General features: G+C 47.7%; 1 protein-coding gene and 1 long non-coding RNA gene across 46 annotated transcripts in view; one reads left to right on the forward strand and one right to left on the reverse strand.

The window, feature by feature from the left end:
• Positions 1-785: 785 nt before the first annotated feature.
• TCF7L2 (transcription factor 7 like 2) overlaps positions 786-19,308 on the reverse strand; it is a 196,775-nt gene continuing 178,252 nt past the window's right edge. For 9 of the 45 annotated variants that reach the window (XM_045068556.1, XM_045068549.1, XM_045068548.1 and 6 more), the window contains 7 exons: positions 16,531-16,671; positions 15,856-16,015; positions 15,459-15,566; positions 10,596-10,644; positions 9,969-10,019; positions 8,557-8,629; positions 786-2,953 (listed from right to left, as the gene is read on the reverse strand). In XM_045068556.1, the coding sequence (XP_044924491.1) occupies positions 2,533-2,953; positions 8,557-8,629; positions 9,969-10,019; positions 10,596-10,644; positions 15,459-15,566; positions 15,856-16,015; positions 16,531-16,671 (1,003 nt within the window). In that variant the 3' untranslated portion in view covers positions 786-2,532. Of the gene's footprint in view, positions 2,954-6,867; positions 6,894-7,795; positions 7,870-8,556; positions 8,630-9,968; positions 10,020-10,595; positions 10,645-15,458; positions 15,567-15,855; positions 16,016-16,530; positions 16,672-19,308 lie in introns of those variants that run through there. The other 36 variants (XM_045068560.1, XM_045068558.1, XM_045068553.1 and 33 more) reach the window with 17 other exon arrangements.
• On the forward strand, positions 2,671-15,462 carry LOC106006970. The gene is made up of 3 exons (XR_001181376.2): positions 2,671-2,760; positions 3,488-3,696; positions 13,885-15,462. It is a non-coding gene; the product is annotated as an uncharacterized LOC106006970 (long non-coding RNA).

Below are 19,308 nucleotides of genomic sequence, written 5' to 3' on the forward strand. Positions count from 1 at the left end.
GCCTTCCTAATCAGCCTGAGAAATGATCGCCGTGGAAATTTCAGGAAGATCTTCACTGTGGCCCCTGGTGGGTGGTGATGATGAGGAACTTTCGCCCTCACCAGCGAAAGGCCGCAGAGCTTCAGTCCCACCCCCAGCAAGATTTCTCCATCCAAGCCGCTAAGTGATTTGCCTTGATCCGCTTTTCTACAAACCTTCTTTCTCAACATCTGTTCACTGTCAGAGAAAAGTTTCAGTTCGACACCCTGGCACCTCTCCCTGCATGCAACTCTTAGAGGAAGAAGTCAGACTCCTTCCACATCAGTGGTCCTTCAGCGGGAACGACAAAGGGTCTTAACTCCATTTCTGGAGAACTAAGTGCCATTGACCAGAACTCAATCGCTTCTGAAGCTGGATCCCGTAAGGACGACAGCTTAGGTCTCCCAGATGACTGACTTCTAGTCAGAAGCGGGACATGGACTATCACTGTGCTCTGCTTTCAGAAATGAACTAAGCCGGAAAATAAAAATCTTTAAAAATAAATAAATAAAATAGAAATGAACTAAGTTGGTACACAGGTATAAATTTTGGCATGGCAAATGAGAGAAAAAAAGACAACAGACCGACCCCTGAAAAGAGGGCAAGAACACTTTCTGATGTCCACATCCTAACCCACCACCCACTCCAGCCCCACGGTTTGGCCTCAAGTTTCAGCTCAGGGAAGATGGTCCTCTGGCGAGAAGGCGGGGGAAGCTTCCCCCAGGGTAGAAAACCCAAATCACAGAAACAATTGACCAGCCTTGATCTGCACATACTAAGTTGCTTTTATTAATCCAGAACGGCATGCTACAGATACTGTACAGCATGAACATTTATTCATTACAAAAATGGCTTCCAAACCATTAAAAATGAAATTGGAGTAAGAGCATAAAACGGAACAGTAACATCACAACTGTTAGGAAACATTCAAAGTATTCACAAAAAATGTTATAGTTAGCATTTTAATAAACCAGAGAAAAATTGGAGACAGTTTTACAATCGCTTCATGTCAACTACAATGGCACTGAATGAACGGGTTTCAGCTTTATACAGCATTTTGCAACATCAACATGCCTAGGTTTTTTTTTTTTATTTGTAAAGTTTGCCACCTACTTGTATGTCATACGTGTACATAAAAGCGGCAGCTGGTTTTTCCTTTAAGAGTAATCTAATATACAGAATTTTGGCCCCTAAGGGTTTATACCTCTTCATTTAAAATGCTTTCTGGACAATCTGCTACCAAACACATCTTGTTATAAGTGACATTAAAACTACATACAAATCTACCTATGTAACATCACAGCAAAACATGATGAACAAAAATTACAGCATCAAAAAGAGGGAGAAAGCTAAAGTCACTGAGAATTTTGGCACATAAAGTTCTGCACACAGTCAGGCCGTGTCCTAAGGGTACAGAGCTGCCGACTATGGTTCAAAGGAGAAACAGGGTTGGTTCCCACGGCTGCTCACACAGCATCTCGCTAAAATTCCCTTGCTAATTTTCAAGTCTTGTTTTACATAATGGCTTTTAAAGCAACTTTCGTTAATGCTACCGATCCTTTAATGCAACTAGTAATGTCCATTTGGCGGCATCTGGGTTTCATACAGCCAAAAAAAAAAAAAAGTCAAAAAGAGAAACAAAAAAATATATATACACATTTTATATATAAACTTAAAAACCTTGTACAAATGAGTTGTTATATATAAGATGCTTATGCTAAGGGGAAAAAAAACTTTATACAGTTTCAAGAAAAAGTAAAACATATCTTAAAAGGGACAACGTACAGGTTCGACAAGCAATCTCTAAAGCAATAAATACTACTGGTCCAACAGCGTTGTGATTCCATTAATTGCTGAGTAGCATCCCCCTCCCCCCAAAAGAACAACACCATGGAACAAGGTATATTAACACATTTAACCCTTTGTTTCTGTACATTTAAACAATAACAAGTAACATCACAATTAAAGTTGTTTCACACAGAGAAAAAAAAAAGGAATATGGCACTGCATTCGTCGTGCCCTTATGGTTTAAAAACCAGATGTAAAATGATTGGTTCGCAAGCTCGTATTTAATACAAATAATACAGAACCAACTCCTTCTGGAGGGCTGCTTCAAAATTGCTTCTTTTTTTTTTTTCCTTTTTGTTTTTTAATCAGTCTTTTAAAACTAAGCTATCCGAACTACATAACAGTTATGTATATATATATATTTTTTAAACGCTACAAAGACTTTAAACAGCTGTTGATAAAAATTTTGGTAGAATCATGAGGTTCTTCTCTCATCTACATATTTAAAAGGAGAAATCGAAATAAGAATGGGTCAAATATTGACCAATGAACTCCATAAACATCAACTAATGTAGCCACGTGGCACAAAATTAAGAGTACAAAACAAAACCTTTCCGAGGGGTGAGGGGGTGGGGGGGTGGGGGTGGGGGTGGGGCGGGGGGACAAAGAAAAGCAAAAACGGCAACACGACGCAAACCGACCAGGGCGGGGCTCACGAAGCTAAAGCTATTCTAACGACTTGGTCACGAGGGACAGCGGCTGGGGCTGGGGCCCGGCCAGAGAGTTGTGGGAATGTAAGGAGGATGTTGACGGCTGCGCAAGAGAGGAGGACAGGCTGGGCGGCTGCAGGGCGGCGCGAGGCAGGTCCAGGGCCCCGTTGGGACAGAGGGCGGGGGCCTTGCCGTGGGCGGCCTCGGCAAGCAGGAGGGCAGGCGGCGGAGGCATCATGGACAGGTGGGCCAGGGGATCGGGCTTCAGGGACAGCGAGAGAGGCTGGGTCTGCTCAGTCTGTGACTTGGCGTCTTGGGGAGGGGAGCCTAGCAGGTTGGGGGAGGGAGGAGGCGAGTCTAGTAAGCTTCCATCTGAAGAGGGTGGACTGAGGCAGCTGCCTTCACCTTGTATGTAGCGAACGCACTTTTTTTTTCTCCTAGAAACAGGGGGAGAGAGTTATCTGTGAATAAAGGGCAAAGATGCCAAGGGAGAGAGTTATCTAATGCTCAGAGCCAAGTCGAAGTCACCTCTGCCCCCAGAACCGGCATGGCCCGTGGCCAGGGTGCCGGGCTCACTTGGCTGTCGCCCCCGTCTCAGCCTGCTCTGGGGACCCACGCTGCAGGAGCTGTAGGAGCCGAGGACCAGGCCCCCCACCTACCTGCTCCCCCTGCCCCACTACACCCCGGCGCCCCCACCCCGGCCCAGATACCAGTGAGCCGACTGGAGGAGGCAGCACCTGTTTGCCAGGAAGCGGCTGCATCCATGCCGACATCGACTGAGAAGAGTGTTCTCGCTCTTTCGGCTTTGACACTCCCTGGCTAGCCCATCACATGTCCCCTCTGTCCCCGCCGCCACTCCCAGTGGCCTGTGTGTGTGTGTGTGTGTGTGAAAAGAGAAAGACAGCTCCTTCCCCAGGCGCCTCCTATCCCACCATATGAAACTCTCAGAAGGCTGACTGTTGAGCCCACAGAGCTGAAGGCAGTGCCAGCAAGAGGCTTAGAGGTCTTCAGACCACCGCCACCACCACCACCGACTGCCACCACCACCACCAACCGCCACCACCACCACCGACCACCACCACCACCACCACCAATGCCACCACCACGGCCACCACCAGGCTGCCGGCGCCCAGAAAGCTTACGGGCTTTGTCTGTTAAGAACCACACCAAATCAAGAGAGGTGAGAATCAGGAGAGAGTCAGGGGTGGGGGGTGGGGGAAGGGGGGAACAAAAGTAAAACAAAAGAAATTAAAAACCAAAACAAAAATAAAAAATAAAACAAAAACAAAAACGAAAAGAAAAAAAAAACCACCAAAAACAGGTAGAAGAGGATAAACGAAGGCGGGAGGGGGAGAATAAGAAAAACAGAAAATGATCCAAAGGAACAAGAATAACTGGTTGTATGGCCTGCAGGTTGTGGATTAAATTATGATTCAAACTTCATTTTTTTGCGGGGGTTTTTGTTTTGTTTTTTAAAGATTTGGGGTCTTCCCCTCCCCCACCCCAGAGTGACAAGGCTGGAAGGAGAGACAGTGAGCATGGGATGGAGGGCGCCTTGTCCTGGTCACTGTGCCGAGGCCAGTGAATGGAGGGCGCAGGGTGTCACAAGGAAGTGACGACGAAGAAGAAGTGCGGGGGCGGGGGGGACACCACAGCATGGACCTGGTGGGGTTGGGTCATCGTGGATTCGTGTTTAAGCCGGAAAGACTAAGTTTGCCCTGCACCAAACCCCAAGTCTCCCCTCCACACTTCCCGTTTACATAAGAAATAGGAATGAGACTTTCAGAGACTTTCTTGCTTATCATCAGAGGTTGGGGAAATCGATTCAAGAAATTGAGCATATGACCTCAAAGCTTCTCCTACTATGAATCCCAGTCCGGTGGGGATGATATTTGGTAGGAAAGGGGATCCTGGGACTCAACCCCACTCATGCAATAAAAATAATGCAGATCTAGGGAATGTGCTGTCCTAAGGAGCCCTTGAATCCAGTTAAAACCATGACTGATAACACTCTGTCTAAAAACAAGTGTGTAAGCGCCGGCTGGCTTCCCATCCCTAGAAAGCAGGAAGATGCTGCCTGGTGTCAGATGTCATTGGGCTTTGAAAGGAAGGGCGTGTGAGGAGTTCCTCCTTGGGTCTGTGCCCCAGAGGTCTCTGCGCATGCCCCTCGGTGCGTGCGGTGTGGACTCAGCAAGATGGCAGGAGGGAGGGGTGGGAACATGCTTGGCCTTCCCGGCCTCCCAGAGGAGGAGACCCACGGGGTGGAGGCCTCAGGGTCTACCTGATCCCCCTCTGGGTGGAAAGGAACTCTAGGGGTGCAAGGGCAGCCCCCCTCACTTTCATTTTGGAAAGGTTCCTTTTCTCCTCTGGGATAGCTTGAAACAGACTGAGGGTTCTGCTGCCATCCCAGAAACCAACATACATAATGAAGCCTCTCAGAGTTTTAAACCACCTTGGCCTGCAGATCAAAACATGCTTAAAAAACGAAGATGTCCATGCGTTTTAAAAAATGGGAGAAGGGAGGGGTGGGGATGGGGGCAGGGCGTAAGCGAAAGTGAGAGCCACAAGGACAAAGGAGAGGGTGCGGGGGGGGGGGGGGGGGGGGAGGGAGAAACAGGAAAACAGGGGAGTGACGTCAAGCAGCATTCCATGCTATATTAGGGCAGAGTAAAAAGATGGGAAAGCAACTTGGTGGGCTCAAAACAGAATCTTGTTAAAATGTCCTCAAATGTCAAATAAAATTAGAAACCCTGTGTAGCGAGCAAGGAGTCCTGATTGGCTAGGAACGCGCCTGCCGGTCCCCTCACCCACCCGCCCTCCTGATGACACAGAGGTTTCCACGTCGAGGGGATGAGTGGAAGCATTTTGAACACGGGACATGAAGATCATGAAGGACAGCGAGACACTCCTTCTAACAGGTGGCCAAGCGAAAGGCAGCTGGAACACACACACACACTTCTGACGGGCCAGAAAATGCCTCATTTTGTAACTGCTTTCCGTTTTTTTAAAGGAACATTTTGTCCTATTGATTTAGCATCAAGCCAGATCCTGGCAAAGAGGAAAAGTTGAGGGAAAAAGGGGCAAAACCCAGCCGCTTACCCTCCCCCACCCAGGCTCCATCTCCAACCAAGGGGCAGCCTCTGAAAATTCCACTTCTAGCTCCCCATGGATTTATTCTGGAAGGATAACCAAGGGTTCTTCCTGATCCTGTTTGGGAGTGAGCTCAAATGCATCTGCTGATGCTTTCAGGGTCTGAGAAACACCCCACGCAGAATCAAAGTGGCCACCGAGAAAGTTCTAACAGTGTCACGGTGGGAAGAATGCTGAGGAGTGACAAGGGACTGCAGCCCGCCCCGCTGACTGCCGGCTCTTCGGAGCTGCGCTTTTGGAAAATCATGTTTATGAGGCAGCTACAAGGATTTTGGTCTTTGCTTTTGGTGTTTTTTTTGTGGTAAAAATGTCCTGAAACCTCTGGCCCCTGAGGCAGACCCCACACCCTGGCTTGAAACGATGTTCAGGCTGTGTCTGAGAGGGATGTCCATCCCGGTCAATGTTAGGAACAGTCACTTTCAGAAAAAAAAAAGTCAAGTCTAACTTGAAGCAACTGTTTCTGTAACAAACAAAAAAGGGGGGGGGGTTCCTAAACCACCACCGCTCACCACCCCCTGATAAAATAGACAGCAATCTGGCAACACACCATATGCAAGTGGGCACAATGGTCTCAGCCACCCATTTCTAGAGATGGTGAGAAACCGGCTTGGGAGGGAGCCCTGCGATTAGAGAAACCCTTCAGCACGGCAGGGCACCTCAGACCAGGACTCTGCAGCCAATCATCTTCCTCCTCAGCACCGAGAAGATTCTGCCACAAACTCACTGCCTAGACCTGTCCTCCCTGGGTCTGCCTTACTCTAATCCCTAACATTCTTCATCCACCTCTGCAGGAAACTCTACTCTGGGGCACAGAGAAGACCCCGGGATTGTGCAGGAAGGGTATTTGTCACCTCCATGAACACTGCCGTCTCACAGAACGAACGGCTGGAGGATCTCTCTCCAGGCCTGGAACCCTCACTCAGAGGGCCCAGAGGGTTGTCTGTGGAGTTCTCTCTCAGTAAAGACGCTCGGGCCCTCTCTCCCCTAAACGTCTGGAACTTGAGGCCAACTCGGCCCATCCCTCGTAAGGCACCGGGGGAGGGGAAGAGACACGGGAGACTCGTGGGCATGCACGTGATGGGATGGACATCTGATCTAACGTCTAAACACGGAACACATGGCAAAGGCATGAAGGAGAGGGACACGCGACAAGGAGGCACTACAAACAGGGAGGCGTGTTCGGGGGGTGTTGAGATACCTACCATCATAATATTCCAAATTCAAAGACTGCTTGTATCAGAACAAAGAAACAACAAATTTAACCAAAGGTGGTCATTAAAGGAAAGGAAATGAGACAGGAACGAGTTGGCATCCCTCCACCAAGAAGGAAGTACCCTACACCTTCCCTGAAATTACAGGTTGGATGGAAACCTGCAGGTGGAACGGGGGTGTTCAATTTGGACTCTTCGAGTTCATTCTGGAAGCAATGCTCTCAATCTCTCTCTCTCTCTCTCTCTCTCTCTCTCTAAACACATACGATACATGTGTGCATTTCCGCAGGCTAGCCACGCTACAATACGGGACTGCACAACGCACTGCCCGCACCCCTTCAGCTGGTGCGTGCCGTTCAATGCCACGCTTCGTTGCAGCACTGTAAAACAATGTCAGCTAACCAGGCTCCTCTGTCCAGAGACATGTGGGTTTTAAACATAAAAGAAAAATGAAACAGAACAGAACCAAAAAACGACTGCCCCAGAGCCCTTCTCCAAGTGTCTTGACTCTCAAGTGCGCAGGGACGGCTCTTGCTGCCAAGTTTTTAGCTCCTTCAAACCTTTGGCACCGGTGGCTCTATCTAAGCTCAATACACGCCACGGACTGGGCCCGTCCAGGATGCTGGCTTGCAAAGCAAAAGGGTAAGTGCCCATTCCTGGCCGGGAGAGGGGGTGGTCTCAGTCCTACCACCGGGGATCTGGGTATGTAACTCGTAAGAGCGAGGGGGAAAGAGAGAAAGAGAAAGCGGGGACAGGATACAGCATAAAATTAGCAAGGAAATTTTGAAGGATGAGGATCATTAGTCATTGATGCCGGTAGGGAAGTAGATGGGAACGAGGTCAAAATATATCGACACACTGAGGTAGCAGAAGGACAGAGTGCTTTGATTTTCCCAAAGGCCTCACAGTGGTCATATACCTGCACGGTTTGCACCATAAAGTCTGTCGGTCAAGCCCGAACAGTGCCCGACACTTCTTTGGAGTATTTGCATCTGTTAGCATAAGGTAAACACAAAAAATACAACACAATGGTGGGTCATGCTCAGTTTGCTGTGAAATCTCAGCTACTGCTGACTCGTCTTCTCTAGGACCTCGGCTCTCTTTGACTGTCTTCCCTCACCAAGGACATGAAAGGAAAAGACTTCTATGAGGCAAAAGGAAAAAAATAAAAACAAAATGATAAAACACGCACCAAAAAAACAAAACAAAAACAAACAAACAAAAAAAACCCAAAAAACAAAAAAACCAAAACCAAAAAAACAACAACCAGAAACCAAAAAACAACAAGGAAAAATAAATTAAAAAATAGAAGAGAGAAGGAGGGGAGAAGGTGACGTTGTTGTTTGCTTCTACCTAGGCCAGGATTACGATGGATGTCACTGAGCCCCATCCTGGGCGGTCATGAGGAAGGGGGTTAGCAGGCAACGTTCCCTGGGAGGGGGCGCGCTGGGGCTGGCTGTCGCTGACCCGAGGAGGCACAAATGATGCTGTTTTACAGTGGCATTTTTGGCTAGCAGCAGCGGGGAGGACAAGCACATCCCTCACAGAGCAGTGTCCCGTGCCCTCATGTCTCCTAAGATCCACACACAGAGCTATAAAGCAACAGGCCAGAGAAGGGGGGAAGGACCGAAGAGACCAGCTGCAGACCAGCACAGCGAATCTGGGAAATCTATACACACCTGCAAGGGCCGCACCAGTTATTCTGTTGATCAAGGCCAAAGCGCGCTCGGCATTTCTTAGGAGCGCTCAGGTCTGAATGAGTTCAAGAGAGAAGCGAGCAGAGGAGGAGGACGTGGGAGAGAGAGAGGGAGAGAGAGGGAGAGAGAGGGGGGGGGGGAGAGAAAGATACAAATAAGAAAAAAATAAAAATAAAAAAGGGAATAAATCAATGACCTGGTTACTAATTACAAAATAGCGACTTTCGATTTTTAACTTTCTTTAATTAAAAAGAAAAAAAAAGGTAAAAAAAAAATCACATTCTTATTCAACTGGTGAAATTAGCTGTTGCAAATAAAGCTGCAGTATCCCTTCTTTAAGGACTGTCTCTCCGATTCGTTTTGAGCGGATAAAGGGAAGTCAGATACTGAAAAAACTAAATTTTAAATAGTATTTTTCTTCTTTTGGTTCTGCTTTGCTGTTTCTTTCTTTCCTTTTTTTTTTTTTTTTCCCCTAGCTCTCTCTCAATTGGTTTTTCTTAAAGAAGAAAATAAAGCGAAGGAGGGAATTAGGTTTGTAACATGCTTTTTCCTTCTCAGAGTACAACAGTTTAAACAAAGGAAAAAAAAACTACAAATAAAAATAACAAAATGAAACAAAACAGAAAGAAATAAAGAAAGAAAAGGGGATTGTGGTACTGGGATATTGCAGCTTTTGAAATGTTTTTCTTTCTTTTTCTTTTAAACCGATTTTCATGACTACTAACAGGAAAACAGATGAAGGTGAACAGGCAGTGTGAATGAGCCAGCTGGTCAGGGTTAGTCAGAAGCTCATAGCAGCTTTTAAGCAGGTACAGTCAGTAAAATCTAGTGGATTTGCAAATTAGGAGCAGAAAAGCAAAAGGAAGAAAAAAACTAAAATTAAAAAAAAAGCAAAGGAGAAAATAATTCTACTGCGTGCGGATGCATGCTTGCGTGAGGAAACTTAGTGGGAGCAACGGAAAATGCCATTAGATTAAGGAGGTTTATTACTGAATTCCTTCCACTTTGGTTGGTTTTTGCTTGTTTTTTTGTTTTGTTTTGTTTTGTTTTTTTAACCAGTCTCTTTTAAAGAAATACTGCATATTCAATTTGCACAGTTAGTTCAACACTAAGTCACTGTCATCACTGCTTAAACAACTGTTATGGGGAAAATAAATAAATAAACAAAGTGAAAGTTAAAGTAAATTAAAAAACAAAACAAAAAACAAAAAACAAAAAACAAAAACAAAAGCAACTGAAAAAAAATCTACCGAAACATACGAAACCGTGTAGATGGTCATTTTAAAGGATGTTCAAATGTCATACGTGTTTAATGTTAATAAAACTATAATGGCAAGAAAAATTAAAAAAAACAGTTTATCGACTATTTTAATGACTCAAAATGACATTAGCACCTGTAATCGGAGGAAGTGAAAGGCAAGGATTTAGGAAACATTCGCTGTGTTCTGAAAAAAAAGAACAAATTATACAAAGCCTTCAAAATTTTTGTTGTCGTTTGTAAAAGCCTGGCCTTCTCCAAGGGGACCTTCTGGTATTGCCTATGCAGTATTTCTAATTTCTCCTAGAGAATGACAAACCTCCTTAATTTAAATTGGGTGCAATTTACCACTGTAAAGGCATGCATCAGAACATTCAGGAACAGCCCAGTTAATATCAAACACTCGCACACACCCCGCCTACTCCCCCGGCCCCTTCCTCATCCCTACAAGACATAGACAAAATAAGCAGACTGCATAAATCCCGCATAGGCATGCCTACCACCCCTCCTGTTCCAGGCTCTGTGGTTATTTAAAAACACATTCCACTAGAATTACAATGTGCTTTTCATGCAACAATGAATGTTACTAGCTTTAAAAGGACAGTCGTGAAGCAATTAATTAAAATGCATACACAAAAAGGCTGGCTAGGATGGGTTCCCCACAATGTCCTGGCCTTGAATTCCTCCTGCCTCCCCCAGAGAGGAATCTAAGGTTCGAGAGTGGTCCTCAGAGTTCCGCTCCTTCCTCCTTCCTCCAACTTACCATTGGTCTCTCCAGGCTGCTTGTCCCTTTTCCTCTTCTTCTTCTTCCCCTAGATGAATAGAGGAAACACAAGAAATTATTTCAGAAAACAGATGGGAGGAGGGCATCTGGGTCCCCTGGAAGGAGAAGGCAGGACGGGGAGCTCACCGCTGTCTCCGTCCACACCCATGGCTCCCAGAATGTCTCTGAGCCCCCCCGCTGCCGCCCCAATCCAAATGCCCTTTAGTCGTGCTCCAGCTGGAGGGACACACACTCAGCAAGGGGGAAGAGAAGGGGTCAGCGGGGGATGAAGGAAAGATCTCTTTTCCCACACACCTCTGTCCAAACTCAAACCCGACCCAGAGCATCTGATTCCATAAACGGAAGAAGAGAGCTGATGAAGGAAGATTTAGGGAGGTGTGGAGAGACAGGGTTGGGGGTGGACCAAGAGCCCAAAGACAAATGACTGTGGAGATGGCCATGTGGACTAAGAAAATCACCCCCCATCCCCCACCCTTGTTCCACACAAATCTTTTTAAGGACAAAAGGTCCTTCTACTCAATTAAAAACCAAAAGCTTTAACTGGGGCTATACTAGTAACAACAGCTAACGTTTACTGACCACATACTACGCACCAGGCCTGATTCTAAGTACGCTATCCCCACTGACTTGTTTATCCCTCACACAATCCCATACAACAGGGACTATCACCATTCTAATTCTACAGAGAAGAAAACTCAGTCAGAGAGGGTTTGTTAGCTGAGATCACACAGTTAGCAAATGCTGGGGCCAGGATGGGAACCCAGGAGGTCTTGGTTCCACAGACCTTACCTACTAGGCTGTGCTGCCTGCATATTTAACCCCTTGCTCTCTGTGGAAGGTTTTTAATTGATTACAGGGGATGGATCGCATAAGGTCATTGACATTCTCCAACCTGTACCTGTACTGTCTGCTCGTGACTGGGGATGTGGCATGGGAACAGGGCTGAGCTCTTTAGAGCTGACTGCATCCCCACAGATCTGAAACTAGTTCTCAGCTCGTCAGGGCTGGTCCCATCCTTCTGGGTCAGATGGTGGGAACATATGCAGTATCACAAATGAAAGGACTAGCCTACACGTCTGTTTCTGAACATCTAAATATTATCTCTGCCTAAAGTTCTCATGGTATGTGGACATGAACTCAGGAGGGAAAAACAAGAATGACAGGTGGTCAACTTGACAACCCCTAAGGCCCTGTAAAGATGAGAACCTCACGGTGGAGATGCCACGGTTTTAGCTCCATCCAAGGGCTCAAAGAAAGCCCCTTTTTTCTCTCAGAACTTGGGCCCATACCATTTGGGAAGTTTGTCTTGGCCTTGAGTTTGAAACTTTGAGAGACATATTCTACTCCTTGATAAACAATTTAAAGATTATTTGAGTGTGTGTGTGCCCACACGTGTGTGAGCAGGGGGAGGGGAAGAGGGAGACAGAATCTTCAGCAGGCTCACCCGACACAGGGCTCGATCTCACAGCCCTGAGATCATGCTCTGAGCTGAAACCAAGACTCAGAAGCTTAACTGACTGAGACACCCGAGCGCGCCCTTGATAGACAATGTAAAAATAAAATAATAAAATAAAAGGAGTTCATGGGGCCCTCTCATGAGCCTCGGCAGCCTGTCTTCATGTTTGTGCCTTTCCTGGGGAGCAGCGAAGTGCTGCCTGGCCATCTAGGAAAAGGCAGGAAGGGCTAGTTTCAGTTTATTTAGGCGCCTGAGTGAACACTCAGTGGGGCCCCCCAAACCGTGGTGACTCTGGGCAGTGTTGGCATCCACACAGCCAGCGGGTTCTCAGTCACTTCCGCTTTAATACAGTGCCCGCCCATCTCCTATCTCCCTCCATATGTCCTGAAAGGCAGCTCAAAGTTCTAGGCCCCGTGGGAAGCTGTCGGTTTAGGACACATAGTTGAGGTGACGGAGGATAGGCTTGTTTAAACTAAGGGCTTCCAGAGGACAGGAACTGTGTCTTAATCAGAAAAGGACAGGAAGAGCTTAATAAACACGATTTAGTGATGAGGGACACACGTCTCAAGGGGGGCAGCCATCCCTTTCTCTCCTTAGATGTAACAAAAGAAAAGGCCCAAATATGGTGGTAGGGGGTGGGGAATTCGAGATAAGCAATGGCTTAGGATTTGTGTCCTTTACGTAATCTGGAAGAGCTAGAAAAGCAACAATGTTCTAATACAGGGGCCAGACAGCACTATGGGACCAAACTCTTTTCTCTTGTGCCCCCAGAAGATGTCAAGTCCAACAACCCAAATGTGACTGTTCTATTTTACTAAGGCTTCCATTGTCCCTTGACTGGAAAAGCAGGAACATGAATGAGACATGAAGTTTGCTCAGAAAACTTTTCCTAGAAGAATCTTTTGGACTTTATAACAACCACAGTAATGTACAGGAATTCCTATGTCGAGTCAGCTAAGACAAAAACCCAAACCTGATAGGTTGCAGCACAGTCAAACCCATAAGACCTTGAACTCTGACCCTTGGCTCCACAGACCGTTTTCTGGGGCACAAAAGGGAGGGAAGATGGGAAGGCAGAGTGCATGTGTGTGTTCACGCTCACGTGTACGGAGCCATGGTGGGAGTCCGACCACCATGTATGAGGGATAAAGCTCCTTGAGTCCTACATCTAGATCTACCTCTAAACTTTCTCTCCAGTCTTGTCAGAGGCTCCCCTAATTATACTGAGCTTCTTCTGAATGTGAAGCTGAGCTGAAGTCACTTTAAGTGTCTCATGGACCTTCTAAAACCTAGAAAGCACTTCACAGAAAGCCCGGGGCAATGCCTCTCTAAATGACTCCTGGGCAAGTCAGTGGCAGCATTCTTTTGAAGCTAACACGAAGTTGGCCTTTGTGTATCTTTGTGAAGATCTCCCCCTGCACAACTCCAGAGGGCACCATGCACACAGGCCATAATGTAAATGGCACTCCCTAGAGTTGTGCAGTGCACATCCTGCAAAACTGTACATGAAGGCCCTACCATGACCCCAAATGTCTGTTGGGGATACACTATCTATAGGGGAGCAGAATTCCTCTCTGTGGTACCATTCTAGATCACTCAGACTTAGGTCTGTAGCAGGTAGAAGGTGGAGGTAAACTCTAAGAGCTTCTGACCCGAAGCCAGGAGAAGAGTGTCCTGAAACGAGATGGCTATGCATGTGGAGGCCACAGAGCTGGCCTGCTGCTGGAAATCTCCACCTTGAGGTCAGGTGGGGGTGAGCGGCAAGCCTGTGGGAGAGCATTCACTTTCTCATCTTCTTCCTTTCCATTCCAGAAGAAAGGCTTCCCCATGTACACATGCTGAGGGCGAATGGAAAGGTCCCAAGCAGCTACGACCCGGTGCATGACCATCTGTGAGTGACAAGGGCCTTGACCACAGCAAACATTCCACTGAGAGATACCGGCACTAATTCCCATTTCAACTCCCAGGAGGAACAGAGCCTCGTGCGGCCAGCCAAGGCCACTGAGACCCAAAGGGCGGCGGCTGGGGGCAGTTTGAAGACGTGGGGGTGAAGCCCAATGATCTGTGTTCTCCGTACCCCTCTTCTCTGCACAGGGAAGAGCAGACTAGCAAGCACGGGTTGACAGGTATGGGAAACCGTGAGAACAAGTGCAAGACGGCATCTGCTCGGGACCCCCAGTTTCCCGCCCGTGTCTGTGGCTTCCTGATGGCAGATTAGTTTTGAGAGTCACAACTAAGTCCCCTAGTACTGTGTGGGCACACTTGCGACCAGCACTAACTGAACTGATCTCAACCCACGGACAGAGAGAGCGTGTTCACCACAGACGTCCATAGGAGAGCTAGGTCAGGAGCGTGCACGGGAGGAAGGCCCCGCCACGGCTCCACGCCACTGACCAGATATGGGAGGAGAAGCCCACCACTGAAGTCAAGGCAAGCTTTGCCTTCACCACCCTAGAGAGTGAATGGTTAAGAATCACTTTATAACACCAAATGCCTTGGAAGAAAAGCATCAGGTGAAATAAGAGACACGTCCTCCACCGGGAGGAGAGCCAGCCAGAAGGACATTGGGCAAAATGCGGAACGAGAAGTAACGGGGAGCGGAGAGCAAGGTCAGGCGAGGACAGCAATCCTGGGCGTCAAACTGCTGTGAGTAGTGACAGCAACAATCCCACCGTGTCTCCCAAAACCCTGGGGAGGAAATTAGGCAAATCCTGCAGTCAACACAGAGCCCTAGAAGACCCCTCACGTGGCTTGGACCCTTTCCCGACCCTTCAGGGGACCCGAGGCCTTTCCCGCACCCCACCAGAGGAAGACTACCGCCGGCTGCTCGCAGGGTCCTCCCACCGTGCCCCTCTCAGGAGGAACTAGATTTCCAACTTGTCCTGCACCACAGCGCAGGGCAATTGGTCCTTTTCTCCCTCGTAAGGGCCAAGGCCCTGCTGGAAGGCCTGGGAGGAATTAAACTCGCTCCACTGCTACCCAAGGCCTTCCCTGTCAGGCCCCATGAACCCTTGCTGAGAAGACTGAGGCACATCCCAGAGCCGGATCCTTACGAACACTTGGGCAATAAGGCGTGCACAGCCCCAAGTCCACCCCACAGTCCCGAGCTGGAACAACAGAACACGGCCCTCCTCCCTCCTCCTTGAAGAACTCTGGCTTGCTGATGGAGCCGTGCTGGAAGCCAGGACGAAGACCCCCGCCCTTCCCCCAACCTCCCCCCAACCTCCCAGACTGGGGCTCAGACAGGAGGCTCCTGGTCCCAGGAGTGCGCAGAGTGTATGGTTCTAAGGCCTGATTTAAGGTGGCAGGTAGCACTCCCTTTGGGCAGAGGAATCCCCCCAACACGTCTCTACAGACTCCGGTGCTGAGAAAAAACGAACACCTACATAGTTGTCCCGCGCAGACCAGCCGGGGTACAGTTGCATGTGAAGCTGTCGCTCCTTCCGGGCCAGCTCGTAGTACTTTGCTTGCTCTTCTCTGGACAGTGCGTGCCACTGGAGGGGACACAGAGGTGGGGAGAGGCAGACAAAACATCACAAACTACCCTGTGGCTGGGGCTAACAGGCGGGTCGGCTCTGCAGGGTCCTGGCTCGCACAGGAGTGCTCAGACAAAACCTCACTTTGGGGAAGATGGCGGTGGGTGTGGAGAAGGTCGTTCTGGTCACGCTCCCATCAAGGCACTGAAGAAGTCAGCATGTGACTGAAGGGACAGGGCTACCGTGCCATGCCACCACTGTACCCTGGTCCATCCATCCCCCTTCTCCCAGCGAAGGAGCGACCTACCCTTCGCCCCAGGATCTGGTTGATGGCCGCGCTTTCTTTCAACGTGCACTCTGCCACGACCTTTGCCCTCATTTCCTTCATATACAACATGAACGCGTTAAGAGGTTTCTTTATGTGGGGCTTCTTCTTTTCTTCTTCCTTTTTGGAGTCCTGATGCTTTCTGGATATAGGCAGAACAGACAAACACAACCCCATCAACAATGGCAAGGTCCCACTTCCCCAGAGAACCCAGCTCCCCCGGCGGCTCAACACCCAAACCTAGCAGTTCTGAAGGAGAAGCACGCTTCCACTGTGGGTCTTCTCCAGCCTGGAAAATGGAACAAAAACATCCCAGCAGGTGTGTGGGGGAAGAGAACGATTTCACAATCACTTCCTCGAGTGTCCCAGGCACACTGTTTTCCTAAGCCGGGGGGCTGGGGGGGGGGGGGAGAACAGCGTGGCCAGTATCCCCTGGGCTGCTGCCTCTCGCGCTCGCAGGACAGGCTTCCAAACGTTCAGTCGTGGGTGAGGGGTGGGGACACGGGTGCAAATCCGAGCCTGTCTGAGGACACAGGTCTACCCGAGGCACTCGTATCATGGCCAGCCACAGGCAGGGCCACCACCCAGCAGCCACGGGATCAACAACAGGCTAGACAAGATGCGGAAGCAGAAAGTGACCGAAAGAGTAACACTCACGAGCTGTGGAGTGAGCCGACGTCACTCTGGGAGGATTCCTGTTTGACTGTTGGCGTGACTATGGCCGGGTGGGGGATGCCGGTCGTATGTAGAGTGTGATGTGGTGGGACCATATGGGGAGGGAACCTGGAAGACAGGAAGCTGTGTAAATCGTCAGAATCAAAATGAATGAATGGGGAGGGATGTGTACACACAATTTAAAAAAAAAAAAAAAAACCCAGCACGTAACACTCACATGAAAGCAACCCAAGGCATATGAAACCTGTCAGCATTAATTAGTGATAAATTAAACATAATGATTCTCATAATGTCATTAAAGCCAATCTTCCCCTTCATTATTGCTACTGACAAGAGACATTATGATTTTTAACATCTTTAGCAAAAGACAAATACAACGGATGTACTTGGGCGGAAAAGTAGGCTCGGACTACCTGCTGGAAATCACACGTCCACTTGTTTTTTGAGGCATTATTAGTGGCATCTAAGAAGACAATTTCCTAAGTTCTAATCAGCTCTAGAATGAAAGGTGAAATCTATTGTTGCATATGGACAGCTGAATAAAATATTAACGTGGCTGAAGCACACATTTATGACAACTCCATACATGCCGCATTAAGCCAAATTCTGCTGATAGAGTACAATAAAATTTTTCTTTTGCTTTTGCTGGTGTGCCCCATAGTTTTGACAGGAATGAGAGAAAGTGAGGCAGGAAGATGGGGAAAATCCAAATACTTCCTATCTGGTTCTCTTCATAAATCACAGATATTTTACATAAGCTTATGCCCACTTATGGAAAGATGAAAAAAAAAAAAGCTGTATTTTATACACACACACATACATGGAGCTTTGAATTCGGATGCATATACCCTCTCCTGCTCTGTAATTCTAGTATTCCTAAATTACGTTCACTTAATAGGCTGCCTATGCCTTCCAAGGCCTTCTAAATGATCATCCAAGTGGTAACTCTATGAATAAAGGTTGTTTTCTCCTCTAATACAGTCCATTTTTAAGGAAGTTCTTTAAAACCCCCTTGGGCCCTGAATTAGCATTTCTCTACCATGAAAACTCACCGGAACATAAAGAGCTAGTTTGAAAATGCTCATCTTGGCCCACATGTGGAGTGACAAACAACGGGATCAGACAGACAGCTTTCATGTTTTCTGATATGCTTGGAGTCGCCAGGAGTTGTACTGGGTTAGAAGAATCACCCTTCTTAAGAGAACACATACCACTGTAGAGAATAGTAGGGTGAGGGGCAAAAAGGGTAGAACCCTGAGAGAAACAAAATGGACAGGCTCCGACCTGTCCAGGTTAGGCAAGTGAGCAGGTGGGCACTCTTTGGGGGAAGGAGAACCAGATCAAGCACTGGATGCTTTCTTAATAAATCCAAACCAGAACAGTCCCAAAGAGCATCCAGAGAATGAAGACCTGCCCTCTAGGCAGCCAGTTCTGGTGGGCAGTGGAGGTGCTAGTAAGAGCTTATTTTGAGGGTGACTTCAAGAGGACCCTGAATTTATAAGGTTCTTTTCCTATGTGGACTGGAGATGAAAAGATTTTCCATTTCACCCAAATAATGTAGCAAATGTGAACTTGAAAATGGTTAAAAAAAAAAAAAAATTAACTAACTGAATCTGCGTAGATCAATGGAGAAAATACCAATGCACAAGACAGATTTCTAAAGGGGCCCAGACTCAGAGTGGACATTTGACTCAGAAATTCCACCCTGATGTGGCTCTCTCCTGTCACTGCCTTTTACAAATTAAAGCCAGTATCAAAGTTTGGTAACAATGACACGATTTTTTAGTAAGAACCATGTAAATCCTTTAGGATGTATGAGAGGAAGGACGGAAAGAAAAGAGGGCGGGAGGGAAAGAGTCTAAGAGAAAAAGAGGAAGAAAAAACAAACAAGCTCATTCCCTTTCCCTGAGAAAATGAAAAGCAAACCCTCGGAAGGCACTTGGGCTCCCATGTTACTCCCTGCTCCTTCCCACTGCATGAGGGCCTCTGAGGAAACAGAAGTTAAGAACATGTGTTCTTGGAAGCCCTTGGGTGAAGCGGTGGGTGGAGTGGCAGCTTTTACTGTGAATTTTAAAGGCTTGACATTCCTCAAATACATATGTTCTCTTCTTGCTGAATGAGAATATGTGTACAGACATGAGAGAGAGAGAGAGAGAGAGAGAGAGAGAGAGAGAAGGGGGGAGGGGGGAGAGACAGAGAAACACTGCGTGTGTATAGTGTAGGTAGTAGATTGGGGGGGGGGGACACCCCCCACCGCCAACACCACAGGCAGATACTACAGTTCCAGCACATTTTGGGGTGGGGCCAAATTTCCAGTGCAGGCCACGGGGAACGAACACTTCCAAGTTCACACGCCTACACACATACTCATCTGTCTGACGAATGTATAGCAGAAAAAGAACCAGGATGTTGGGCGTCGGCGGGGGGGAGGGGGGGTACAGGCACACCTTGGCTCAAGAAATTCCTTTCTGCGGACAACTATTTCATGAAATGCGATAAACACCCTAAAAATTCTAAGCAGCTCATTATATACCCCCGTCTGCTTTTATGGCTCCGAGCCAGAATATAATGATGAACCTTAACTTGTTAAGGACAACTAATTTTTGTTTCTGGCTGTCTCAGGGGCTCCTCTCTTGCTCACTCTCACTTTACTTCACTGTTGACACGTTTCTGTTAACTGGATGTCATCTGGCGGCCTTGATTTCATGCACAAGCAGTGGGATGCATTTTCCTCGTGCAACAATCCTGCTTTGAGTTGCA

This window comes from Mustela putorius, unplaced genomic scaffold (genome assembly GCF_011764305.1).
Source record: "Mustela putorius furo isolate JIRA1106 unplaced genomic scaffold, ASM1176430v1.1 tig00003909_pilon_pilon_pilon, whole genome shotgun sequence".
Lineage (NCBI taxonomy): Eukaryota > Metazoa > Chordata > Mammalia > Carnivora > Mustelidae > Mustela > Mustela putorius.